A 26,517-nucleotide genomic window follows, 5' to 3' on the forward strand; every position below is an offset into this window, starting at 1 on the left:
GTGGGGTCACTTATTCCTTGGCAGTGGTTCTGCTTTGGGATTGATGTCTGAGGAGAGAAGGGTTTTTTTGTGTGAAGCTTGTGGTGTTGAGAGAGTTTTATATCATGGAAGCCTTCTGGGATTTTGTTAGCATGTTTCAGGTAAAGTTGGGTTTTTTAAATAGCTTCATTTTTATTGTGCTAATTGGTATGAGCTGTAATGTTGCCTTGGCTTTGTATTGCTCTGTAAGTAGCGGGTTGTGGTGGAATATTGGTTTTTAGTGGTGTTATAGCTATTTAAAATTTTAATTTGGTTTGGGGAGTCTTGTTAGCAAAATTAATGATTTTTTTTTGCAGAGTTTATGAATATGAAAGTAAATCTTAATGGGCTTCTTAATAAGCAAAAGATAAATATATTTGTTCTCCTATGTTGCACCTCTAATTAAAAGTCCTTTGTGGAAGAAGTAATTTTCTTTGTGAAGACACAAAGCAAAAAGCAGTGAAGCTTGCTCTCAAGTGCTTTCTAGGTGGAGGAAGGTTAAAATAACCAGGCCACCATCTCTGTGAAACCTGAAATTTGTTGTAGCTCAAAGAGCTGCAGCTTTTTCTTTGTTAAGGCTCAAGAGGAGAGCAGCACTGATTGTGGAGCTGTGTGCGATGAACAAGTGTCTGTGTTCTGGGAGCAAAATCTGCTGTGAAGGCAAACAATCTGTTTCTCCTCAGTTTGCTTAGCTTGCAGATTCTGCTGCCCGTCAGTGGCTAATGGCTTCAGAACTTTCTTTATGGACTTTTCCTTATACCAGTGACACAGGTCTTGAGTAACTTCTTTATTCTGGTAAATAAAAGTTTCTGAAAGGGACTTTTGGAGCCTTTTTATCCAGCCCTGGTTTCTGTCCCTGTCATTATAGAAGGTAATTCTGCTTTGCTAATGAACTTTCTCTTCCTTGCTACGTTTTATTATGAGACGTGTGGTTTGAGCAAGCTTGATTTTGCTTTTAAAATACCACTAGCTGCATAATACCTATGGAGGACAACTGTGGGTTTTGTGACTGAAATGACCTGTAAGCTTTTTTTCTGCCTTAAATCTGCTGCAGCTCTTAATTAAGAGAAATAGTTCTTCAGAGATGCTACTGGCCTGAATGTTTGTTCAGCCTCCTCAGAGCCTCTGTGATGGTGTTTGCTGCAGAGTAGCTGTTGCACCTCTGCTCTTGACTTGTTTGTATTTTACTATGTATTGCTGTAGTTATCTGTTATTTTAATGTGCTGTACTAGCCTCGGAAAATCGTAGCTTTTAAAGGTCTGGGGTTTTTTGTTGTTGTTTGTCTGTGGGTGGGTTTTTTTGTGTGTGGGGTTGTTTTTTTTGTTTTGTTTTTTTGGCTTGATTTATCATTTTCCTTTGGGATGTTTTAGGGTCTATGAGCTAATAAAGCTTAGCCCTGATAACCAGTAGATAGGAAATTGCACTTCCTTGGGTTGAACTCACCTATTGAGCTGAGTGGAGAAGGGATTTTGAGTGCCCTTAATTAAAAAATGTAGTTGATTGCGCCTTTCGCTCAGTCGCATTGTGTAGGGACTTCACTCCCAAGGGATTCAATTGTTCCTTGTTCTGAGTTGTGTCATTGTAGGCCCTTTTGAAAGTGTCCTTGCCATCCGTAGGGAAAGTGTTGGAAACAGTGGCTGAGTTGCAGGTCAGTTTAACCACCCAAGGAAGGGCTGTTACCTTAAGCAGGATGTGAACTTGGAGAATCAGGCACTTGGTGACTTCTTTAATTTCACTCTTCTTCTTGCACAGAGGTAGCACAGGGAGAATATGACAAAAACTCGAAAATCCTTGATTTAAGGACACAACCTCATAGAAACTGCACCTAATTATTTTAGGTTATGGCTTGGAAAAATTCTCTTTTACAGAGCTGTTTCTAGATAATCACTGCTTAATAATCATGACAATAAAGACATGAGAAATGTGGTGTTTGACTGTAAATGGGAGATTGAGACATCATTAGTTTGGGTGTGGCTGTTCTGTTTTGTTATGACACGCCTGGTTTGGGGAATAAAAAGCAGAGCCTTTTGAATGTTTTAATGCTAGTTTAAAGGCTTGGCAGAATGGCTGAGGATTTATCTTGCAGATCAGATGCCAAAGGCCGGCTTGGGGCAGCGCAGGTTTTGCCCTCCCCTCTCTGTTCCACCTTTCCTGTAAATTGGCAGAGGGCCTTGGAAAGTGCTGGCCTCTTCCTGACTGAGGACTCAGCAAAAGTTCAACAGCAAAGTACAGAAACACCAGATCCGTGACCGGGCTGCAATTCCCAAACAAGCTGGGCTTTGTTGAGAGCAGGAGCTTTCCGGAACGTGCGCGGGGACGAGCGATACTGACGCGGGGCGAGCGCTGCCCGGCGCTGGGGATGCCGCTGACTGCTCGGGGCTCTCCCGTCCTCTCTTGCAGAGCACGGCCATGGGGGATGCAGCACCAGCAGAGCGCCCCGAGCCCAGGGCTTCTCGCTGCCGCCTCTTCGACTCCAGCATGAGGAGCGTGGCCAGGAGGATGAGGACTTTCCAGCAGTGGCCCCGCACCGCCCCCGTGTCTGCCCGGGACCTGGCCGAGGCTGGGTTTTACTATGTGGGCCCCAGGGATGAAGTGCAGTGTTTCTGCTGCGGCGGGGTCCTGAAGGACTGGAGACCCGGTGATCGCCCCGTAGCGGAGCACCTGAATTACTTCCCTTCCTGTAAATACCTCCGTGGGAAGGATGTCAGGAAGCAGGAGATGGTGTCCTCCCTGCAGGGGATCTTTGACGCTGTGGATGGGCAGTTCCTGAGCGTCCTGCAGGGGATAGTCAGTGAGGACGCAGCCCTGCCCAATGAGCCGGAGTACCCCGAGATGGTGAGAGAGGAGATGAGGCTGTCCACGTTTGAGAACTGGCCACCAAATTCCAACGTGTATCCAGAGCAGCTGGCTAGAGCAGGATTCTTTTACACAGGTAGGTACTCTGGGGAAATGTCCTTAACTCTGATTCAAGTTAACTTTTGAAAGTTTCACTGTTTTATTGTTCTTAGAAATACTTATGTGCACGTGTATTGTAGTTAAAAACCACATCCTTCCTTCTGCCTGTGCTGTTTCTCTTGCTGCTTGTGCAGAATTTGTTTCAACGTTTAACTCCTTTTGGGTACTGAGGGGTCCACTAGTAAATACCTCCTTACCAGCAGGAGAGGAAAAGGTGATGTGTTTGAAACAGATCCTTTACTGACAGAAAAGTGTGTGCTTAAAGACCTATGGAATGTATTTAGTCCTCGTCCTTCTAAAAGGACTTGAGGGGCTTGTGTGGTGTGTCACGGTTTGGATAGGCTGTCTTGCACTGAGGTTTTTCTCCTCAAAATCCCAAATCTGAGTGACAGCTGTATGGGGTCAGCCCATCTGGCTGTTGCTGTGGCTTGTTTCTCTAAGGACTCTCCATTTGAAATACAGAAATCAGATACTTCTTTTTTTTTGAGGAAAATTTACAATATTTCTTGTTATCACATGCATGTGAATATAAATATAATGTTCTTCTTTCCCTTTGGGAGTGCTTTGCTGGTTAGGTAACAGTTTTGAAGGAATACTCCTCTCTGGATTGACCAGTCAGAGGAAATATTTGCACTGTGGCAGATTGTGGTTAGTGAGCAAAGTGTGTGCACAGGTAAAACTAATTACAGCTCTGCTCCAAGGGCGGGCAGGGGGATCGGCTGGGGGGTTGTGCATGGGGGCTCAGCTGCCTGTTAGCTTGTGACCCTCTTCTGGAATCATCTCCACCAGCTGCAGCTCTGGGAGCTCAGACTGAGTTCCTGCCCCTGTACAATGTGCCCTGTGTTGGTGAATTGTCACGTGTTCAACTCTCCTGTCCAAAGCCTGTGGTCTGTGCTGAGTCTCACCCCAGGTTCTCACCCAGGGTTTAGCATAGGGCATGTAGTGTCTCAGGTATCAAGTAATCTCTTGATCTCCCTTTCAGGACAAGGAGATGTAGTGAGGTGTTTTTACTGTGATGGAGGCGTGAGGAGCTGGTCTGTTGGAGATGATCCTTGGAGGGAACACGCCAAGTGGTACCCAGAGTAAGTCAGTCGTGGTTGACAAATACCCCTCCTAGCAAGGCCAAAAGATAGGTCATGCATTTCACACTGATACTTTTCTTTCATAGGATAGAAATATTTATATCCTCTCACCTTAAAAGCAAAATAAAATGTTCAAGCTTGGGTGGAATGGCACAGTTCAGACCTGAGCTTCTCTAATTTGACCTAGAATTCACCATCTAAGAGTTCAATTAAAATTACTTTCTGAAGAGCTTGTATTACTCCTACTCTGAGGTACAAGAAGAAATGTACTGTAAGCCTTGGGTTTCTGCAGCAGCTCTTGCTGCTTTCCTGTGAACAGCTCTCTCATCACAGTTCCTGTGGTCTGTTCTAAAGCATGTTACAACTGAGCTCATCTTGGGCCAAAATGAAGACTGATTAAGGGGGAGGGATCATGATCCTCTTACTGTCAGCCTTTGTGCAAGAGGAGGGCAGGTGAAACACCTGATTCCCTGTTTTCGATGGATATATATCAGTTTGCTCATTGCCCAGAACACCCTTTGCTTCTGCATTTCAAACTGCTGCTTTCACTTGGGACATCCTGTACTAATGTATTTAAACTTTTCTGCTCATAGGTGTGAATTTTTACTGCACTCGAGGGGGAGAGAATTTGTTAGCAGTGTTCAGGCGACCTTTTCTACCACCCTGCTGGCTCCAGTGAGTCACGAATGTTTTGTGTGCTGTGGATTAGGTTTGCTAGATGGGAGAGTTTTGAACATGTGCTCTTTTTTTGTATCATTTTCAGAGACGTTCCTGGGATTGGACTGAGCAAGGCTCCTCTCCATCCCAAGGTCAGTGCTGTAATTCCATGGTGGTTTATCTTCTGGTGAATGTGGTGTAGTCTGAGTTCTGCCAGCCCACCTCAGCTGCTCCGCCCTCTGTAGATGTGGTGCTTGTGAGATGTTTTGATATTCTAGAAGCTGCTTCACTATGGCTTTAGGAAATGGTCTCTAGCTAAAGAAACAAATTACTTGTTCTTGTAAGACCTCTTAGTCTAAAGCCAGAGACACTTAGTCTGGACAATCATGTGAGTTTTGAGTGCTTGCCTAACTTAGCTTTGACTTTTGCATGCTGTTGATGTCTGCCTGTAAAGTTCTTCACTACAACATTTTACACATGCTTAATAAGAAACTAGAGAACAGTAGAGGGTCTAGATGTTCATGGAAATGTTGATCCTGGGGTTTATTCCCATTTATCAGTTGCTCCCAGAAATGTAAGTAGGTGAAATTTGGCTCCCATAAGCTTAAGCAAGACTTGAGCCTTTGAAGATATTGCCAGCTGAATTTCCTACTTCTGTTGTTCTTGATGAATGGTTGGGGTAGGAGAGGCTTCAATTGGGATGTTCCACTTGATGTTCATGAAAGCAGTTCTCAGGCTTCTGTTCTGGGATGTGAGAGCAGAGATAAGGATTCTGGACTGATGCCAAACATGGGAGACTGTTCACTGATAAAGTGAAATAAACCATCCAAAATAAGTGTCTGGGCTTTTATAAAATTGGCTTTGATTAACTTCTGTGTGAAATATGATTTGAAGTAAAAAATAAATGTGGAAGTTAATCTAGCTGTATGGATATCTTGAGGATTATTCTAGGATATATTAAATGCTACTTTTTGTAGAACACCTTCAAGGAACGGCACACCTTTTGCCCAAAGCTTTGCCTTTTTGGTAAAGTGCCTGTTCACTGCTTTACAGATCCTCTGAGGAATTGGAAATTGCTGGCTCATCCTTCTGAGGATCAGAGTCTCATAGTGCAGAATGTCCTGCGGATGGGCTTTGACCCCACCTGGGTGGCAAACCTGGTAGAGAATAGATTTGCAGTGACTGGGACTTTCTACCCGTGTGAGTCTGAGCTGGTTTCAGACCTGCTGCAGCCAGGCTGGGGGCCCAGCAGCAGTGCAGGAGGAAGCAGAGGTATGCCTGACTCACAGCTGGCCTGGGGGTGTTTGACCTCTCCCCCACTGCACCTGGAGCACTGCTGGGAGTGTCCTGAGGGTCTGTCTTCACTCTGCCCAGGCTGGAACTGAGAGGGGTCATGTCCCCAAGCCTGCCTTCCCTTGGGAGGCTGAGCAGTGAGGTTCTGAGCCAAAGGAACCTGGGGAAGCTGTGGGCACTGGGATGTCACTGGCTGTCTCTGCCTGCACTGGGCTGTGGTGGGGATATCCTTGGTGTTGCCTGCTGCCCTCAGACCTGCAGTAACCAGCATGATGTGCAGGCCCGTGCACAAATTCACAGCTGGTCCAGACACAGGCAGCTGTCTGAAGCAAAGCTCCTAGGATGGATGGTAGCTCCAAGCCTATTTAAAATTGGAGTCAATAACTTGTTTAGAATAGCCACAGTTCTTGTCTAGATAATATTTTCCTTAGCTTCTGTCTTGTGTTATCTGTTTTGTGAAGTCCCTTTGCCACATGAAGTTTACTTGAAGATGCAGTTCTAAAGCTCCTGCCTCCACAGCATGGTCTGCCATTTCTGTAGCTAACATGGGAAAAACAAATCCACACAACTGAAATATTGATTAAATAGTAGCACAGGAGCTAAAATGACCAGCTGATGTGATAGCTAAACCAGCTTTGAGGAGAGAGTGTGATGTGGACAGACAGCCTTGGCAAGGAGCTGAACTTACACAGCTACTGAAGCCCCACAGAGAGCATCAGCCACACCAGGCTGAGTTAAGGAATTTTTAACCAAATGCTTCTGAAGTCCAGGGTAGTTCATCTTTTCACACAGCACTGTCAGGAGAGGGATAGAGGGGACAGCACTGAATACCATCTTCTCTTCTGGTTATACAGGTGCTGCTCAGAGAGGGGCTGGAACATCAAGACAAGAAATGCGATCTGTGCAGCAAAAGGAATCAGGTGCTCTGGGCTGGCAGTGGTGGGGAATTGAGCTTAAGCATAACTGGGAGGAGTTCTAGAAAAGCAGTTGTCATTATGCTGACTAATTTATTTAATTTTGAAGGGGGCTGTGTGCTAGTTTGAATGGTACCTGAGCACAGGAGCCCTTATTCAGGGATTGGGGTGCCCCTGTGAAGCAACTGCTACAAAAACAATCCAGTTATGGGGATAACTTATGTACCACAGTAAATGCTGTTGATCTGTGTCCCTGCTCAGTCCAGCACGTGTAGATGAGCTGAATCTTGTGTAGATAAGCCAGTCTATAATAGCTGTAGTTTTTCAGCTTAAAGGAAACTTGCCTGAGAGATACTTTTGCCATCTTCACAGTCTCTGAACAAAACAATGGGCAAGTTGCAAATGTGACTTCCTAAACTGTCACAGCTGGCACTCTGGACCTGTGGCAACACTAACAGTTTGGGCTTTTGTGCTTTTTTTTTTCTGTTTTTGGTAAAGATGAGTCTCAGCTGAGCACAGAAGAACAGCTCCGCCGCCTGCAAGAGGAGAGGACGTGCAAAGTGTGCATGGACAAGGATGTGTCTGTTGTGTTTGTTCCCTGCGGCCACCTGGTAGCTTGTGAAGGATGTGCCCTCAATTTGAGGCTGTGTCCCATCTGCAGGGCTGTCATCCGGGGCAGTGTGAGAGCTTTCATGTCCTGAGCCGCGGTGCACCCAAGGGGAAAGAAAAGTCTATACACTTACAGACTTATCTTTCCTCATAGATAACTCATTCACAACTCAGCAGAGGGGGGAAATAAGTAGATGGTTTGCTGGAGCAATCTTATTTGCAGGGTAGCTTGTTGTTAAGTGTAAATCCTCACTGAATGTGTTTGCCATGCACAGTGTTTCTAGGAGGAACTGCTGGTTTGATCTGTTCTTGCTTTAGGACCGCTCCAGGAAAACTCTGCTGGGCTCTTCTGGCCTCCAAAATGAGGCTTTCATTGACAGAGATTCTCTTTCTGTACGTTTTTGTGTTCTCAAGTGAATCTTTGCTCTCTGTGTTGAAATCAAAGACTGTTCTCAGCAGACTCTCTGGTTCTTTCTCACTCACTTAGCAGTTGTCTAGAGATTATTCTGCTAGGGATTCCTTCCGGAAGTCTGATTGAAAATGGGAGTATTTTTTGTACGAAATTCATTCCATTGAGACTAGAATACTCAGCAGCAGTGTGTCGTGGGGGAGGGAGAATCTACCTTTTTCTCCCTTTTTGCTGTTTGGTTTTCCCCCCGCCCCCCCCCCCCTCCTTTTTTGTTGAATTTTCAACAGCTGACAAAACATTTCAGTGATACTCAAATTTGCATAACTAAGTGGAAAACCTGGCCTGACTCTCCAATCCCTCTGCTCCCAGTTGACTTCCCCAGGTGGAAGACTCTTTGCTCAGAGTCACTGGATGGTCTTCTGCAAGCTTCTTATGGAGCTCTTCCCTTGCTGTTGGGGATTATCCTACTAGAAAACAGCTCTGGAAATGTACCTTCTTAGAACGTGTGTTTGCTGGCTAAACTGGTGATTCTTATTGAAAGTGGAATATTCCATCATGTAGCCAAAAGCAGTAAGTTTCATCCACGCTATCCCTTGTTAAGTGAAGGGAAAGGAAATATGTTTTTAAAAACAAACTGTTCTTTTTCATGGAATAAATTCTTTCTTTTGTTTAACTTGGAGGTCTGAGTATCTGATTTGAGTACAATTCTCCACTGGGGGAGGTGTGTGGTGGTGCCCTAAGATGTTAGAGTGACATCAGGTTGTAAATCACATCTGTCCTTCAGTGCTACATGGGCATGAGTAAGAAAAGCAGCTTTCTTAGCATCCATTAGTTTTCTTTGGGATTTACCAGACAGCACCTGGGTTATAGAGGCTTAGAATGGTTTGTGTTGGAAGGGACCTTAAAGCTCAGCTCATTCCATGGGCAGGGACACCTTCCACTATCCCAGGCTGCTCCAAGCCCCATCCAACCTGGCCTTGGACACTTCCAGGGATGGGGCAGCCACAGCCAGGGCCTGCCCACCCTCACAGGGAAGAATCTGGCTCCTTGAGGTTCTCTTAGACTGCAAAAGAAGTGATGAGGACGAAGAAGAGTAAGGATCTGATATGTGAAACTGTGCAAATGCAGAGTAATTCTGGTCTGAACTCTTTGTAGAGTTTTGGTTGGTGGTTCTTTAGTGCATTTGTGACTCTGGAACTGCTTCTCTTTGCTTCCAGCTCTGGTCACTAAACAGTTTAGGCTCTTGCCTGTGAGTAACTTTAAGGTGTCAGTTATCTGTGGATCGCATGGAAGGGCAGCTCTCTTCATCCCTGCCTTCAGAAGAAGGGAATATTCGTGCTGTTCTTGGCAAAGAGGAAAGAAATTACAACTTGAGTGGTTTAAACTCTGCAGCTCTTGGAGGAATTGGTTGGGTCTCTGCCAGACAGCAGCTTTCCTAGGGAACAGAATGTCACCACCGTGCCAAATTCGATGTTGTCTGGGATCAAGATAGCATTGGCTTTGTTTTGCCTCTATAAATACAGCAAAAATTTATAGTTTAAATAGCTGTGCTAATCTGAGAAGGGAAAATACCAGCTCAGTGCTGGGACAGCGTTATTTCCTCCCAAACTCACCTCAGTGTGACTGGAACATAAGTGAGGCTGGAAATGCACCAACTATTTCTGCTGCTTCTCCTATTAAACAGTGTGAAAAAGGAGGATTTTCCTCATCAGGAAAGGGGAGGAGCTGGTTTGTTCTCCGGTGGTGAAACGTCCCTTCAGAAACAGGTACCGCGTTGTTCTTTGGCCAGGAGCATCTCCAGCGTTGTGTGTCCCCAACAGAGGGCACTCGGAAACTGGAGATGAGGGAGCCCAGCGCCTTCTGCTGCTCCTGGATCCTGCTGGGGATGGGGTGGGGTGGGATGGGGTGGAACGGAGCGGCAGCCCCTGCCCCCATAGAGCAGGGTCTCTGTGTCACCTGGTGGTACTCGGAGTGGGTCTAGCACCAGCAGACCGCCAGAGGAGTTCTCAGGGCGTGAGGAGGAATGGCTCTGCTAATGAAACCTGGAGGAGATATTTAAGTGTGGAATATGACCCTTGGTAGCTTTGTTTCTTCTCAGACCGTTTTTGGGATTTTTTTTAATGATTAATGGCAGTCATTGATACTGCATATTATAGGCTTACCTGAATTTGGGCTTGGTGTTTATTTAATGCTATTAATTGGGGCTTTGTGCTACAATGAACACAGGAAATCGAGTGGCAGCTCTGAAGTGCCAGCACACTTTTATTTCACTGATCTTTGCCAGTGTGTATTAAAGCCAAGGGGCAATGCTGTTAAGTACTTAGTTCGATGCTTTATCTCTTTAGGGTACTTGGCATGTGGTTTTGATCAGTTTTATTGGTGAAAGTGGCATCAGAGCTTGGTCAGGTGGAGAGGTGCAGTGTTAAAAACAGGCAGACCTCAATTCCAGGAGTTTCCTTCTCTTACCGTCTAGAGGAATTGCCTCCTGAAACTACCAGTAAAATGTTTCAGGTATTCAGAGCTGAAACTCTGCTTTTTCCACCATCTGTGCTGGATTTTGGTTGCTCCCAAACAAGGCTGACAAAGGCTGCTGGTATCTGATTAATAATAATCTGTCTCTGAGGAAATGAAATCATTTTAAGCCCAAAAAATGTCAAGTCAGTACTAACTGAGAAAAGGAAAGATTAATTTAAAAAGCCCCAAACAAATGAAATCTTTCATGGGGAAAATCTCATTGAATAGAGGATGTGTATTCTTCTCCTTTTTGTTTTCCTGCCTCTCCAGGGAACGTCAGGTGGGCAGACAGGAATGAGTGTGATCCAGAAAGAAAGTGAATAAAGGAGAGGTGGAGAAAGTGTTAACAGTGCGTGCACACTGCTGTGTGTAATCTCAAAATGGAGAGCAGCTTGTGTTTCACTGGTGCTTTTTAACTTGGTAGTGACACAATATTGCTGATAAGGGAGGCAGTTGTGTCTTGTCACGCAGAGCTGTCAGGGTTGAGTTTTTTCTTTGAGGTATTAAACTAAGATGAAACTAGTTGTCTCCTTTGCTCAAAACTGTGGCTGAAAGAAGGGAAAAAAACACCCTGCAGAAAACAGCATTTTTACTTGCAGCTGCACCCAAGCAGAACTCAGGATGTTTGAGTATCTTCTATCTAGAACAGAAGTTGCATAGAAGCAAAAAATATTCACTCAGTGCTTGTACATTTGGGTTTATAAAAGATGATTTTGTTTCCTGGGCCCTTTAGAATGAGACAAAAAAAAAAAAAAAGGCTGCATCATTCTGCCTTTGATTTAGCACTTAATGTTTTTATTATTTTTTTTTTAATCTTCCCTCACACTTCTCCCTAGCATGGGTCCTAGCTTGACCCTTCTGAAAAGCATTTCTCAAAAAATGCCAAGTTATCCCAAACAAATTAGGCAAGACAATAAGGAATTACAACAGCACTTGAAGTACCAGCCCAAAAAATACCAGGGCTGGCTGACAACTGCTCCCCCTCTGCTTTTGACACTTGACATGCTGGGAGACACAGCCAACAAAGCTGACTTGGTTTTGTTCTTCTTTTTAATTAATTGCTGCAGCTCATTAATGCAACTTAATTACACTGGCATTCCCCCCATCAGCCTTTTCCCTCCCCTCAAAAAGCCTGTCACAAAGGAAAGGTGGGTGCAAACCCACCTGTGATCCTTGAGGAACTGGGCCTTTTCCAGTGGCCTGCAGCAGGATTCAGCCCCCCCAGGGTTAATTTAATGTAGCTGGGCAGACCCAGAGGAAGCTACAGCTGCTCCAAGAGTGGCTTGGCGGGTGGAAACGGGGCGAAGCTGAGTGAGGAGCTGATGGCTGTGCTAGTTCTCAGCTGTTGAGCATTACAGGAGTTAGGCCCCAGAACCCTGAACTCCAGCACAAATGCCTACTGCCATGTCTAGAGGACGAGCAAGGGGGTCCTGGGCGCGTGGGGACCAAGAAGGGAAAAGCTCTGGTCTATAACTCAGAACCCAACGATGCCTAAGTAACTCGGGTGTAAAGAGCCCCCACCTCGTCTTATACAGGCAGGGAGGAGATGAAGTTGTGTTAGGGGGTTTAGGCTCTGCTCAGGAAAAGGGGAGGAAACTAACTACAGCACATATGCAATGTCCCAGGGAGTTACACCGTGCGTCCTTCTGGCTGGATCCGTGGCGCAAGGAAGCAGCTCCCGCTTCAACCGTAGCTCTCGAGAGAGGTTTTGGTGAACTTGTTCTGCCAGAGGTCTTCAGGCCTGTGCCCTTTCTGGGCCAGTACAGCAGACTGTGGTAGGAAAGGTTCATCAGGGCACTTGGAGAATTAAAAACCAACCGTGTTGGCCGTTCTTGGATGTACATTCATTGCGTTTGAAAAGAAGACGAGGAACAAAAAAACGGAACGGAGTTCACCATCCTGCATTTCCTCTGCCAAAGATCCAGGCCCCAGGGGACTGTTTCCTGCAGCACCTTTGGTGGAGTGCAAGGTTTATCCATCCTCTGGCTCCTCTTCACTTACGCAGGCCTATAAAAGGGGGAAAAAAGGTGAGGGCAGGGTGTGAGTGTGGAGCAAGCACTCAACTGCTTTCATAATGTAGCAGAAATGGTGTGGAAATAATGAGGACAATTTTTTCTTTCCTCTTCTGGAGTTTTAAATGTGATTGACTACAGATGAGGAATGGGATTGAGAGCTCAGAAGTAATGTGGTTAAGTAGTCTTCAAGCCTGGGAAGAATGCTATGCGAATGTCAGACCTGAGTATGCTGCAGTTAGCTCAAGTGTTAGATCTATGGATCCTCAGCCTTTGGAGCTGCATAAACTTTGGTTAGGAATTTAAAAAGCTGAGGGTCATCTCTAGGATAAAGGAGCCGCTTGAAATTGCGGTGACGTGCTTTTGGTGTAGGTGCAGCGGGGTAAGCAGATCTACTTTTGGAGCCAGCAGTAAAGGTGAGGGAATGCTTTTGGCTGAAACATCACCTCTTGCACATGCAGCTTCAGGATGATCAAAAGAGTTTGCAAAATCATGTTGTTTGTTTGGGAAAAAGTCTACCTAGAAAGAGAAGCAGAAGTGTTTTGTTTTGTGTTTTCTCTCTCCTCAGAACAAAGTGGGAATTTTTTTTTTTTCCCCCTGTTTAAGTTTCCCTTGTAAATTATTCTGCTTGTCAAAGTTTGGAGAAGTTAGGTGGGAAAACAATTCATAAGGAGTTTTCCTCCCCCTCCTTCTTATTCCAGTGCTTCAATCTTGGATTCTGACCTTTTGACTTCATGTTTTTTGTGTACTTGTGCATATTGGTGTATTGAAGAGCCCACTTTAAGCCAGGAAGGGATGATGGCTGTACAGGGACAAGTCCTTTAATGCTCACAGCTGCTTCGTGCCTGTGGCCAGCAGACAGTGCCCCACAAAAGATTGATCAGGGACCATTAAAGTGAGCAATTGCCAACTGGAGCCTCAGATCCCTCAATTAACCAATACCTCCTGTTGCTGCCCTGTCAATACTGAGGTCTCCATCTGATAAAAGTCACACCCTGTGTTAACACGGGGCCCTTTCCACTGGCAGATCTGAGGAAAGGAAAGTCCATAAAATCTGGCTCCACACAGCTCAAATTAAAGCTCTGAGGCCCCTCATGTGATGCAGTGCCTGAGGTGCCAGATGAGCGCTGGGGGCTGGAGCCTCACAAAGGCGCAGTTCCCTGCTTGGCCTCACAAACACGGCCTTGCAAGGCAGGAAGATCTGGTGCTTGTCCCTGTACGTCTTAAATAATCAGAGAGCATCTCCTGTCATCCAGCAGGTTCTTGATCCGGCACCACCCCGTGTACAAAATCACGCTTTGAGGCCATTCTGCTTTACAACTGAGACTGCACACTGCTGCTTTCCAAAACAAATTCGGAGAGTGATGTCAGGAAACTGAAAGGATTCAGCAGGCAGGAGGTGCTGACAAATGCTCAGGACGCTCTGGGTACTTGGCAGGTGGTGCAGGGGCTTGGGGAGAACAGCTTGAGTGAGAAATGTCAAAGCTGGCTTGGCCAGCGCTTCCGCAGTTACTGGTGCAAAAATGCTTTTTTGGCTCAAGTGATGACAATTCTGTTACTGCAAATGAACAAACAGGAAGAAAAGCAACCCCGAGCTGAGGTCCTGTGCTGTGCAGGCACAACCTGAACTTGTGCTTCAGTTGAGGGAGGAGAAAGAGTTCAACCCTTTCTTCCTAAAAACTCCCTGGAAATATTCTCTTTTAGCCTCAGGTGAGCAGCTTTGTCTTTCCAGAAGGGATTTACTATCCTTTGGATAAGTACTTTGACACAGAAACTTGGGTACTGAAGACTTTAACATGTCTTCTATCAAGAGTGCTAATATATTATTATTAAATAATTAGTGTGATGCCTTGATTGGTAATCAGCAGTAAGATTAAGGGCAATTAATTTGTGCAGTAAAACTTCCAGAACAATTTTTTTCCATGGTTATTTGAGCCTCTTTTACTTAAGGTTATGACCTCAAACAATAACTATCACAACCAAACTCCTCTGGAGTCGATGAAATGTGGAGCAAAAACAGTTGTGGAACCTGAAACAGAAATAACTTTATTTCTAGAGTACCACTGTTGCTGTGTGAGTGTTCAAGGTGTGAATTGAGATGAGCACTCTTAAATCTTGCCTTTGTGAACAACAGTTACAAAATGATGGTTGATTGTTGTTGCTGGCTTTTTTTTAAAGAGGGGAAAAAAAAAACAAACCAAAAAACCCACCTGACTTGAAAAAATTGTGAGGTTTTCCACGGACTGGAGGCTTGCAGTGAGGTCAGGGAGATCATTATGAGAAAGCTGGGACAGAACTGGATTATGGTGTGGAAGTACCTATTATCAGTAACAGTTTTGGGGAGGTGTTTTTCCTCCTAGCAGGAGGCAAAGGGGTTTAGGAACTTCTTTCAGTGCTGTGCCTGGAAGCTGAAGGCCAGATCTGGGGTGCACAGTTTGAATACTGAATTTAGCAGCTCATGGCATTGTTCTGTGGGGTCTCAGATCTCTAAAAACTCATGAATTCAGTGATACGAAGAAGAGAGGCTAGAGAAAAATGCAGGAAAGGGCACAGTGGGATGAAAGTGTGATCTCATCAGAAAAGGATAGGTAAAACTGGAGTGAACAGAGTAATTCCATTAAGGAATGAAGGAAGTGAAGTGTGGCAACCCAGAAAATGCATCTGACTGCAGCCAAGGGGGTGATGCCATCCTAAAATTAAAGTTCCTGCTTGCAGTCAGCTCCAAATGCTCAGTTGTAGAATAAATTTGGTTTCATTCGGCATTTCCATTAAGAAAAAGGAGTTCAAAGCAGAAAGCCCATGTTCCTGATCCTTAGCTCTTTTGTAAACCTAAATTTCAGATAAGTTGGATGTATTTGTCATTTTGCATCTTCTTGAACAAGACATTAAAAAAAAAAAAAAAAAAGCCTTCAAATCATCACTAAATGATTTTCACAGCAGGACAAGGGCATCTGGCAGTCAGTGCCCCAGCCTGCACCATTCCATGGCACCATAACCTGGGAATCAATTATCCCTTCCTCCCCTCACTCCCATTCACACACAGGGAGAAAAGGCAATGGGCAGAAATAAATAAACAAAAATTGCTATTTGGTGGCTGCTGAAATTTATAGAGGGTCACATTACCTACAGCTCAGCAGCTGTTTTCACCTCCTGTTAGCCTGAAAGAAAGATTATTTTGTGCTGGCAGAAAATATCAACAGAGAATTGATGGGCTAAAGAAAAGGAGGGAGGAACAACAAAATTATCAGTGGACTTGAGCAGCAGCTTCCCCTCTTACTGAGGCCCTGGAAGAAAGTTTTACATTGCTAATTTCTCTTCATCTTACACTCTCCCCACATAGGAGTCTTCATGTAGAAGTCACAGCTTCTTTCACAAGCAGAACTGGTGATTTTATGAAAAAAGCAGCCCAAATCCTGTACTGTAAAAATGTGATGCTTCTTCAGCACACTGCTGCACCCAGCCAGTAAATCAGGGAGCTGCTTAAAGCTGCACAGTTTCTGCAGACTATGAAAAATTCCACCCCACTGTGACAAAACGAGGGAGAAATCAATATTTAATCTCCTGTAGCATCTCTTGTAACAATACTATAGAACCCCCAAAGTTACAGGGAATTCAATGGCTTTGCAGAAATTCCTTGTATTCCTGATCTTGTGCTGCAGTGACAAAGTGGGCAGCAAGTCCTTATGAAATTAGAGGGGCACTTCACCAATCTACCTCAGGGAAGTTTTTCTTCCCTCAGCCCCACCCTATCCCACCATCCTCACATCCTTCTTTTTGGCAGGACTCTGGTAACATTGCTCCTAAAAAAAGCCTCCCTCAGCAGCTGCTGTAAAAAGCTTCCATGTGTTGAACTGCCTCTTGCAGATGGATTTAAAGAATATAAAATCAGATCTCACTGCTGCTTCAAACAGACACAACTGGCCTTTGTGTTTGAGAATCTCATTAAGAACCAGCTTTTGAGTGGACAGAGTGAAATTGAGATCTTGTGCCTCAGAGGGCAGAAATGGGAATTCAACAGTGGTCCTTCATCATTGGTATGAGAGAAGCTGCTGTGGACAACTCCCCTTTCTGCTCTCAGCTGAGCTCTTGGGCCGTCCCACATGTGGGAGGCTTAATTCTTGGAGGCAACAGAATTTAAAATAATTCTGGAGCTGAGAAAGGGACAGTTTCACCCCCTCTGGTATCAATTTGTTAATTCCTTCCACGCCTGAAAAGCAAGCTGCAAGGAGGAAAAAAACCCTGTGGTGTTTCTTTATTTTCATGAAACCAAGCCATGAGCCATGAAACCAAGAAGCACGTGGAGTCTCTTAGCACAGGTGATACTTACAGGTATGTCTGCTTGAACAAAAGGTTGGTGGGTTTTTCATTGACATGGTAGAGAGGAAATGGATCAAATCCACCAATGAAATCAACTGAAAAAAAATCAAAACTCAAATAAACAAACAAACATGGCCAGGAAGTTGAAAGGAAATGAAAGAAAGGCTTGGTGCATGTCATGGCACAAACACAAAAAAAATTAATGACAGAACGGAAGAGTGATTTTTTTCAGGTATGGATTTCTGGGATCTCCTGGGATGGGCAGGCGTGCCAAAGAGGAGATTCCAGCTAACACAAAACTTAAGGCAGAGCTAACAAAAGGCTCTAGAAAAGCCTCCCAGGGTATTGCCACCGCGCTGTGACTGCACACGAGAGAGAGGAGCAGACAAAGCCAGAGCTGAGGGAGGAAGCTGGGGAACGGCTCCTGAGCGAATGCCAGGGAGAATTGGCAGCACAGCACTCCCCGTGAAGGTTATACAGCGAAGTGGGAATTTTCTTGCCCCACTTATCTTTCCTGCAAGACAACAGCAGCTTTGGAAAGCTCCAACCACCTCATTATCTCCAGCTCTGGTATTTTTCGCGTCCCCTCTGCCAACTCAATTTCTTTTAATTGTGCACGAATGGGGACAATGCTTCCCTTCTGCAGCGTTCACGGAAGGGCAGCAAAACTCAGCGGGGAGAGTTCTAAGTGACAATTCCCTCAGTAACCAGGGAAGAATTTTCCAAGGCTGTCTCAGCTCCCTGGACTTCAGGCCAAGCCTGCAGCACAGAGCTGGCCAGCACAGTCAGGGCAGGAGGGGTGTGAGGTGCTCTGATTTGTGCCTGACCTCGCAGACCTTGCAAAACCCTTCAAAACAGACCCAGTTTGGATCATTTTTTTGGTGCCAAGTTAATACATTTTGCATGGGAGTGTGAAAACCATCCTGTCCAACTGCCATTTAAAAATAACTGGAAAGTTTTATTAACTATTTAGGTGCTTGCTTATTTTTCTTTCCTGAAGGTGGCACTATTATTTTAAATTTAAGCTGAAGAAGTTTGAGGGTTTTGCTGCTCAAACAATAGAAAAAAAATATTTTACAAAAATATTTTACTAAAATATTGGATGTGAAAAAACCAAGCTTCTTAAAACATATCTAAAACCTAAGAACAAGAGATTCTGACAAGTTCCATCTTGATGGAGGGCTTTATGCTGATCCTGTGATTTTGGGACAACTGACAGGTAATGGGTGAAATCTGCAGAGGTTCTAAGTTAATTGTGGGGATATTTTCCAAATAGTCTCAGTGAAACTTTACCTTTTCTCAGCCACTTTTGAAAGCATTTGAGTATTCTAAAACCAAAACAGGCTGCCATTTAAAAAACCCCAAGATATTAACTTTATTACCTCAGTTGTGGAACGCCTAAACTGGGAAACTTTAAAAAACTGCAGTTTTCAGTAACTATTGAGTACCTTGAACAGACACAAGTCTTATCCTCTGAACACGCAAGTATGAGGGCACTCAAAATCCAAGACGCTTAAAAAATAATAAATAAATCTTAAGTGTGATTCCTTACGATTCAATACATTGCATTAGCACATCTAAAATATTCTTGCCCACAAATCAGCATTAGGAGGTCCTTACTGCTGTGTTTTCTCATGAAAATCACGTTAGCATGAGCTTCCTGATTAATGTGCCTCAGCACTTATAATTACTTCATGCTGCATATCAAAGCAACATTTAAAGGAAACCACAAATGGAAGAGAAAATTAAAACGCAGCTCAAATTTATTCAGGTCACTGGAAGGATCTACTCCTGTGAGTGTGAAATATTGATGGTTTGTCACTGTTAATTATTCAAGCTGGCATTTTAACTCCAAGCTGGGAAACTGGGAGGGAAAGCGAATTTGTTAGTGGGGGAAAAAAAAAAAAAATACATATCCTGAAATTACCAGCTCTGTGTTCCCTAGATAAAGCTTCCTTCTGTGTTGTTGCCTCTCCTAACAGATCCCTCCTATAAAAATGAGTTCTGTCAAGTTATTGCTTTACAATATTCAGCAGGGGCTCAGAACTGGAGCTATTTAGCTAATAGAAGAGCTATAGCCTAATTTAAAAAATATTACTATAATGTAGCACCCTCTCTAAGTGCACTGCCAAGCTCTAAAGAAATGATCAATAAAGCCAGGAGAATGAGTTCAGCCAGGAAGGAAGGAAGAAAAAAAACATAAGGACAAGGCAGATAAGTAATGCATCTCCTCTCGCTCCTATGAAAACACATTCCTCACATACTTTCAAATGTTCAGTTCAAAGCTGTTGTTTTCCAGCTCTCCTCCACGCCAGCTGCTCTTTAAAACAACAAAGCTACTTGCACAAACCTAATCAATGCCTTAAAAGAATTGACACTTAGATGTAAAACCTTTGGGTGAGATTCTCCGCTGGAGTAAACTGGCCTAGACCCAACGCATCGCCAAACAAATCTAACTTTGCATTTACTTCAACCCTGTGCATTTCTGTCTGTAAAATTACTGGTCTCAAAGGGAGTTGTAGAGGGACAAAGCAATCCAGGACCAGGTGGGTGCCTGCACAGATCCCACAGACCTGCGAGTCTTTACCCTGACACGTGTCACAGTGACTGTCACTGAAGAGATCTGTGTACCCAACACGAGGGAGCTGGCTCCTTCCTCCTCGTCATTCAAACACAGCACTTCCTCTGCTCTTAAATTAAGTGGTCAGATTGGTTCTGGGCAAGAGCTCTCATGATCTGCTTCATCCTCAGCTTGTGGCACATGAGACTCAGCGGGTCTCCCGCTTGAGCCCTGGGCTGAAAGCTTTGTTGTAGGTGCTTTTAATCACAGCAGTAATATTTCAGAACCATTATTCTCAGGCTGTGCAAGCTTGAGAACAGAAGCAGCTGCCCAGTTTCTCTATAGCTTAGTCCAGCTGAGAAGCCAAAACTGAGCTCTTTTTGTGCCCTAAGTGTAGCAGAATTTCAGCATCTAACACAGAGTGACACGGGGGAAAAAACCCTCACAGTAAAAATACTGATCCTTGAAGGGCAGTTAGTGCCATAACACAGAGAGGCAGAGATGGAAAGAAGTCTGATGGCAGCTCGGTCCTGACAGACAAACATCTGAGAGAGAAATAAAATTTACTAAAACCTTTGCCCAGGGATCTGTTGATAAATACTTACAGCTGTCTTCTTCTTCTGTAAAAACACTAACCACGTAACAGGCATACACAAAGCCCACCAGCTGGAAAAGAGAGAGAATAAATCATTTTAGCACCAGCCAGTGTGAGCCTGGTCAGAACCCACTGGGCACAACTTCAACAGACACTATTTACACCCAGCTTGGCAGCATTTCTGTGACTGTGGAGCCAAGTCACATTTGCTGCAGGCGGCGGCGCAGGTGTGGGTGTCACCCAAAGCTCGAGAAGAAAAACTTGCAAGACCCATCCTCACCTTCAGAGCAGCACCTTCAGTTGCTTGAATGATTGGCAAGGACATGGGTTGGCTTTGTTGAAACTGAAACTTCTGTGCTAAGTTAACTCTCCGTAAGAAGTGATGGAGGTACAGGAGAGGCCCTCATGGGACAGACACCAATGTACAGGAGACACAGAGTTTCAACAACAAGAACTCACCAGCTCAGCACTCCTGTCACATGGGGTAAATTACCAATTAAAGGTGACTCATTTTTATACAGGTGAGATAGCAAATTAGTTAACCATAGGAATGGTGCTGTCCTGGCAGAAATGCTCAGAGACACCAAAATCTTTAGTAACTCGGTAGTTTCCAGAAGCTCTGCGGCATCAGCGCTGCCTCCTTCAGACTCACTACCAAGGTGTTCCTCAGCGTAAACGGAGAAACAAACTCCTGGTACTATGGGAGTTAAGCATTCCAGATGCAGCAGGGTCTTATTTTGCTTTGCCTTCTTCCTGTTAATCAAATATCCTCTCCATCCTTCGTTTTACATCTTTACATAGCACCCCTCTTAGCGAGATCTTGGTTGACAGTAACTGCGTTAGTAAAGTTATTGTGAGGCATAATTGTTTTCCACTGTGAACTCAATTCCTGGGAACAAGAGTCAGCCTGTAACACACAGTGACTCACTCCAAGTGGAGACAGAATGATGCATGGGAGGGCTTGAAAAGTAGAGTCCATTCATTTTTAATATGACAGAAAAATACATCACGCCCGAAAAACAAAAGGCAAGATAATGAGATTTCTGCTGGGGAGTTATACAACGTTTGTGGTTTCTCCAGCTCTCCCTGACAAATCACGCCTTGTTGGGAGGAAATGGAATGTTTTTGTGGCACCACTAAACCCTGCTTTTCCTTGAAGATTTTTTCCATAATCATTGGAAAGAGAAGGCAGCTCGCTCCTTTCCTCTTGGGTGAGCCTTGTGGGAGCACATCCCAGAACCTCAGTGGAGGAAGGGGAGCTCTGGGAACTCCCTCATTCCTCTGCTGGGCATTTCTGAAACCAAGGCTGCTTCAGGCTAAGCTCCTGTGAGCTAGAGGGAAACATGAATCCTCTGGCCACACACAATGGCCAATCTATTTGTACCTGCTGCCTTTTAGAATTGTCTCAGAATAGAATTTTTACTGTTTAAGGCAGACAAATCAAAACCAACCAGAGTATCAGAGATTTTTCCTCTCTCCTATTGCTTGTACTGTAATACAATAAAACCTGGAAATAGTTGTTTTTGTTTTGTTTTGTTTTGTTTTTTCCCTGAAGTTTGTGGCAGGTTTTGGGCAGGTCAGAGCAACAAAGCTGGGGAGGGGTCTGGAGCACAAATTTGACGAGGAATGGTTGAGGGGGCTCAGGAGAAAAGGAGGCTGAAGAAGGACCTTAATGCTCCCTGTGACTCCCTGGAAGGAGGTTGTAGCCAGGTAAAGGTGGCTCTCTTCTCCCAAGAAACAAGCAGACAACAGGAAACGGCCTCAAGTTGTGCCAAGGGAGGTTTAGATTGGATATTGGGGAACATTTCATCACTAAAAGGGTTATCCAGCCCTGGCACAGGCTGCCCAGGGCAATGGTGGAGTCACCATCCCTGGAGGGATTTAACAGACAAGTAGATGCAGCACTTGGGGACAGGTTTAGCGGTGGGCTTGGCAGTGCTGGGGGAGCTCCGTGGTCTGGGACACCTTTCCCAACCCAAGGGCTGCAGGACTCCCGGCCCGGGCTCTGGCCGTGGTGCTGAAGCCCCGGGGCCGCTCCCCGGAGCCGGGACACACCCGCTCACCCCCGGGCTGCAGGATCTGACCCAGATGCTTCTGGGAAAACAAGAGCGCTCCCTGCACGTCCCAGCACTCCAAGAGATGTCCAGCCACGCTTCTGCACACCCTGATCTGCAGCATAAAGGCATTTGAACCCAGGTAACAAGCTCAGAGTGTGCTGACACACATCCTCTGTACCTGCCCGAGCATTTTTATAGGCGCAAGATCCAGCCCCTTACATCGGGTCTAATCACACAATTTACACACACAAAAATATCCAGGCAGGAAAGACGCATCCTGAACACACACCCCGATTCCAAGGCAACTCTAGGATGGTTTTCTCCCTCCCCAGATTTCCCATCACCTCTCAGGGTGGGAACTTTGGGTTAAGAGCCGTGCAAAGTGGCAGCCCTAAATCCACTCACGGTTATTATGCTCTATAACACGTAGACACAAATCTTACGTGGTGCCTGTGTCAGGAAACTCCTGATGGAATTAACAATGAAAATGATTTACCTGCCCAGTTTATGAGCAGAGTCAGAGCAATTATCAGCTGTACTGTCACAGCAAACCTGATAAAGCTCTGGACATTTTCATGGTTCAGAAGCACCAAGCAGTGTGATTGACTTGGGAAGTTTGTTTTGCACAGAAATTAATGCCCCATAACCCTCCACCATCATTCTGCTCACCCCATGCATTTTTCACTTTATGACTAAGGTGACTTTTTGCATGCAGAAAAGCAAACCAACCAATCAAACACTAGTGAATTAAGTGAACTTCCTTAAGTCTCTAATTCCAGCTCCACTGGAGTGGAGGGATTTCTTTTTTAAATTCCTTCCGTCTTCTGGCTTTGTTTCAAAATCATCTGCTTAGTGTTTAAAATTTACTTTTTATTGACTTTATAATCCATTCCTTTTTTTTAGATGCATTTCAGCAGTTAAAAAAAACCCAAACTTGTTTAATTAATGGGACTTTTTAGTCAAAGAAGCTTTGTCTTGTGATCTGGCCAGAACAGGAGAGTTTCAGCGGCAAGGGGAGAAGAGATGTACAACATAAATATGAATTCCAGTTTTTTGTGTGCTGACCTAAACCGTAATTAAATACTACAAAGGATTAATTTGTAATGAAATAAGCTCAAATTAAATAATATCAAGGGTTAACTGAACTCACAGGAATCCCCATGTCTCACCTTTGGAATAAATTATGAATGAAATACAGCTAAGGAGAAGAAATGCTGCTCCTATTGTCCACGCTTTCCCCTGGAAAAATTTGATGGAGTGTGGAATGAGCAGACTCCAAGAAACACCCAAAACTCCCTTCTGACTGCATCTTTGGTAACGGTGCGTCCAGCCCCCAAACATCACCCAGTTTATCAGAAATTAACACAGGAAGCTTCACAGAAGTTAGCAATTTGGAATAATTTCACCCTTGCCCCTGCTGATTTCAGTACAAAGGAGGAGTTTAAGCTCTGTATCTCAGGGAAATACCAGTAATTCTTGGATCTTTGCAAATTACATCGGGCAGGTGGAAGAGGAGGGAAAACGTCAGCGATGTAAAATGACACTAAGCCACGGCTCTAATTCCCCAAAGAATGTTCTAGGGCTTTAGCCTCTGCTGCTGTTTCTCTGCTTGTTCTGCTTGTGCAGTACCAGCTTTCTCCAAGCTGCAGAAGGATCCGATTAAGCTTTTTATTAGGAACACATGTTGAGGGCAGGTGTGTTCTGTCAGCCTGGGAACGCACACGCTGCCCCACAGGAGAGCATGGAGCTGGGGTGCCCCAAGCACTCCGCAGGCAAACGGAGTGGGAAAGACTGGAAGAGACAAGCGTGCCCCAAGGGAATGAGGGAAACATATGTCTGAGCAGCCCCCTGCCCCTCAGTCCTCTGAAGTTAACTTTTTAATAGGGAGTTGAAAACTGTTCATAAAACAGCAGCGTTGAGTGAAGGTGCTGGAGCCAGAAGGAGTAAATTAGAGAAAAACCTGGAGAAAAGGAGCAGCTGGCTGCAAGTGTGCAAAACACAAAAAGGATGGGAAGGCAAATTTTAGGAGGACTTTAGTCTTAGTCTTTAGTCTTACTTTAGTCTTAGTTACTTTAGTCTACCTCTGTCCTAGTGAAGATTCTCCGACTCTTCTCAATAGACAAACTTGACACTGCTTTTTCCACCACAGGGAAGAGGTGCAAAGTCTCTTCTGTCAGGGCAGATGCATTCTAGGCTTCACTTCTAATGAGAGCTAATGAAAGGTGAACACTGGTATCAGTGCAAGAGGGGGAAATGAAGGGAAGTCTGCTATGAGAAAGCAAAAATCCAGCTTGTGAAAGAGCTATTGTGACCAGATAGCCAAAGAGAGGCAATCAAAATCCTTTAATTCCTTGACCTTCTTTCCTCTTTGGATGCAATTACAACCACTGAAAATCTACCTTCTGCCAAGAGAGCAAGGCATCTCTTGTACGCCGGTTCTCACATAACATCTGCTGTCAAGGCTTGCCTTGCTGCCTCCCTGGGAACCTTCCAAGCTGTCAGTCTGAGTGAAAACAACAGACAGGCAGGCAGCGAGTTCTGGCGGCTGGGAAGACATTTCCAATTTCTACCCCATTCAGCTGGAGCCTCAGGAAAAGCCCAACCCTCCCCACTCCCAGAAGTACCATATGGAGAGCCCAGAGCTATGCCAGGTATTTCAGAGCTGGGAATCGCTCCTCTCCTCCCTGCTGGCTGGCGAGCTGGGGAAGAGCGAGATGAATCCTTGCTAAGGCAAAAGCAAAGCAGATTCTTATCTTGACAAAGCATTTGCTGCTGCATTTCCTACCTGGGCTGGTAGGGTTATCTTTACGGTTCATTTCTATACCAGGACAGACTTTCAGATGTTGCCACAATGAGCTTTTACCTCCCATGTGTTTTGTGCTAAAGCACTGAGAAAGATTTTCATACTGGGCCCTACAGCAACTTCTATCCTGTGTGGTGACTAATATGCTCAAGTTTGATTGCGTTCCAGATTAAAGGAATTGCTTTTGCCTTCAAGGAGTACAGACAAGCTCTGAGCAAAAGCAGACTGAGACCTTATGTATCCTCAAATGTATGCCCAGGAGCAAGATGATATAATCAGCGGGAGTCAAGCTGACAGCCAACACTGTGCTCACCATATGGGTCCAGGTTTGCTTTCCCTCTCCTTTGGCATGCAAGACTGAATTCAGGCAGCCTTGCCCCAAGTACACAGCGCTGCAGTACAGTCTCCCAGTAGTCCCAAGGAATTGGAACTTCCAGAAAAATAAAAATAAAGGGCTCACAGTTGGGCACTGCACATTCAAACAGCGTGGATTTCAGTGCTGTATCTGCAGAACACACCCCCTCGCCCCACAACTTCTAAAGACCATCAGATAAAGCAAAACCAAACTACTGAAAGCACAATTTTGCCTGTCCCTTGCCTTTCCTAACAGGGAACTGACTATTCTGGTCTCAGACAAGGAGGGAACTAGGTCATGTCTCTTGCTGCATCCTCTGAGCCTTCAAGTTGCTGGTTGTGTTTTTGTGCTATTGATCTGTGTCCCTGCGTGTCTGCAGCACTGTACCTGCCAGCACTCCGGGGACAGCTGCCCGTAATAAAACCTGCCTCAAAGTGAGATAAAGAGAACAGAAAAAGAAACTGGCAGGGATCAAAGAGTTTGACCCTCAGAAAGTAAAAAGGGAGAGGACTGGCTGACTGCTTTCAGGCAAGGTCTGAGGGAGAAAGAAGACTTGCTTTTTGCCTGACCTCAAAGAAGAGGGGAAAAGCTCCATTTCTTCCACTACACGACAAAATTATATGAGCATTTCAGAGCCAGCAGCAGCTGCAGACCTGGGGATTCAACACTCTGCTTTTATTACAGGACAAGTAGAAATTTATTTCACTGTATAGCTCAGCCCATATGGGTTTCTTGCCTGCAAGTATTTCCAACTCCATTTCCAGGGTTTAGGACTCAAAAAATTACTGCACCTTAAATCTCAGGGAGAAAGAGAAAATATTTCCCTCGATTTTATTTTGTCTTATATTTCCCTCCTGTTTCTCCATCTGGCCCTAAGTGGTGTTCTGCAGATGCACAGAGACTATTGTCATGTGCCTTTGGGAAGAAGCAAAGGAAAGGCCACAATCCTCTATATCAGGGTGCTCACTTAGCCCAGGGCCACGTGCCTAAGTCAGTAAGCTGCCAAAAAACAAAGATCTACTCCAAACAACCTCAGGGCTATTTGTTGGCTCAAGCTCTAGCCCAGGGCCCCGGGGCTGTGCCAGCTCAGGAGCTCAGGAAGGATGCTAAGAGTGAGAAACCTCTGTGCTTTACAAAGGGATAATATGACTGCACAGCCTGCCCTTGTTCCACCGAACTCAGGTACAGCACCAGTCCTGCTCCATGAAAAGCCCTCTCTAAAAGACACCAGGTTTCCTCCTGGACACACGGGTTTGCCTTCCCCCCACACAGGCACAGAAGCAGCTTGCAGACAGATCCATGCAGATCATCTGCCCCGGAGGAGAACTGCGGGAATATTAACAGCCAGCACACGTGCCAGGGAGCCC

At 45.0% G+C, this 26,517-nt stretch overlaps 2 protein-coding genes across 5 annotated transcripts in view; one reads left to right on the forward strand and one right to left on the reverse strand.

Annotated features, from left to right (window-relative positions):
- Positions 1-8,610, forward strand: BIRC7 (baculoviral IAP repeat containing 7). 2 transcript variants are annotated; one of them, XM_040080079.2, is made up of 8 exons: positions 1-140; positions 2,419-2,950; positions 3,956-4,055; positions 4,649-4,730; positions 4,819-4,864; positions 5,766-5,984; positions 6,860-6,925; positions 7,418-8,610. In XM_040080079.2, the coding sequence occupies exons 1-8, from the start codon at positions 105-107 to the stop codon at positions 7,618-7,620; spliced, it is 1,284 nt and encodes a 427-aa protein (XP_039936013.1). In that variant the 5' UTR covers positions 1-104; the 3' UTR covers positions 7,621-8,610. The 2 variants fall into 2 exon arrangements, with proteins under 2 accessions (XP_039936013.1, XP_039936015.1); XM_040080081.2 differs by lacking the exon at positions 5,766-5,984.
- A 2,600-nt stretch (positions 8,611-11,210) lies between these two features.
- The window catches only part of NKAIN4 (sodium/potassium transporting ATPase interacting 4), a 49,988-nt gene continuing 34,681 nt past the window's right edge, over positions 11,211-26,517 (reverse strand). Inside the window, exons 5-8 of one of the 3 annotated variants that reach the window (XR_005703303.1) lie at positions 19,946-20,006; positions 16,791-16,875; positions 12,910-12,982; positions 11,211-12,458 (exon numbers count right to left, since the gene is read on the reverse strand). Coding sequence is in view for 2 of the 3 variants with exons in the window: in XM_040080082.1 (XP_039936016.1) it covers positions 12,449-12,458; positions 16,791-16,875; positions 19,946-20,006 (156 nt within the window). In the remaining variant the exon portion in view is untranslated. The remainder of the gene's footprint in view (positions 12,459-12,909; positions 12,983-16,790; positions 16,876-19,945; positions 20,007-26,517) is intronic. The other 2 variants (XM_040080082.1, XM_040080084.1) reach the window with 2 other exon arrangements.

The sequence above is a fragment of the Hirundo rustica genome, chromosome 16 (assembly GCF_015227805.2).
Source record: "Hirundo rustica isolate bHirRus1 chromosome 16, bHirRus1.pri.v3, whole genome shotgun sequence".
NCBI lineage: Eukaryota > Metazoa > Chordata > Aves > Passeriformes > Hirundinidae > Hirundo > Hirundo rustica.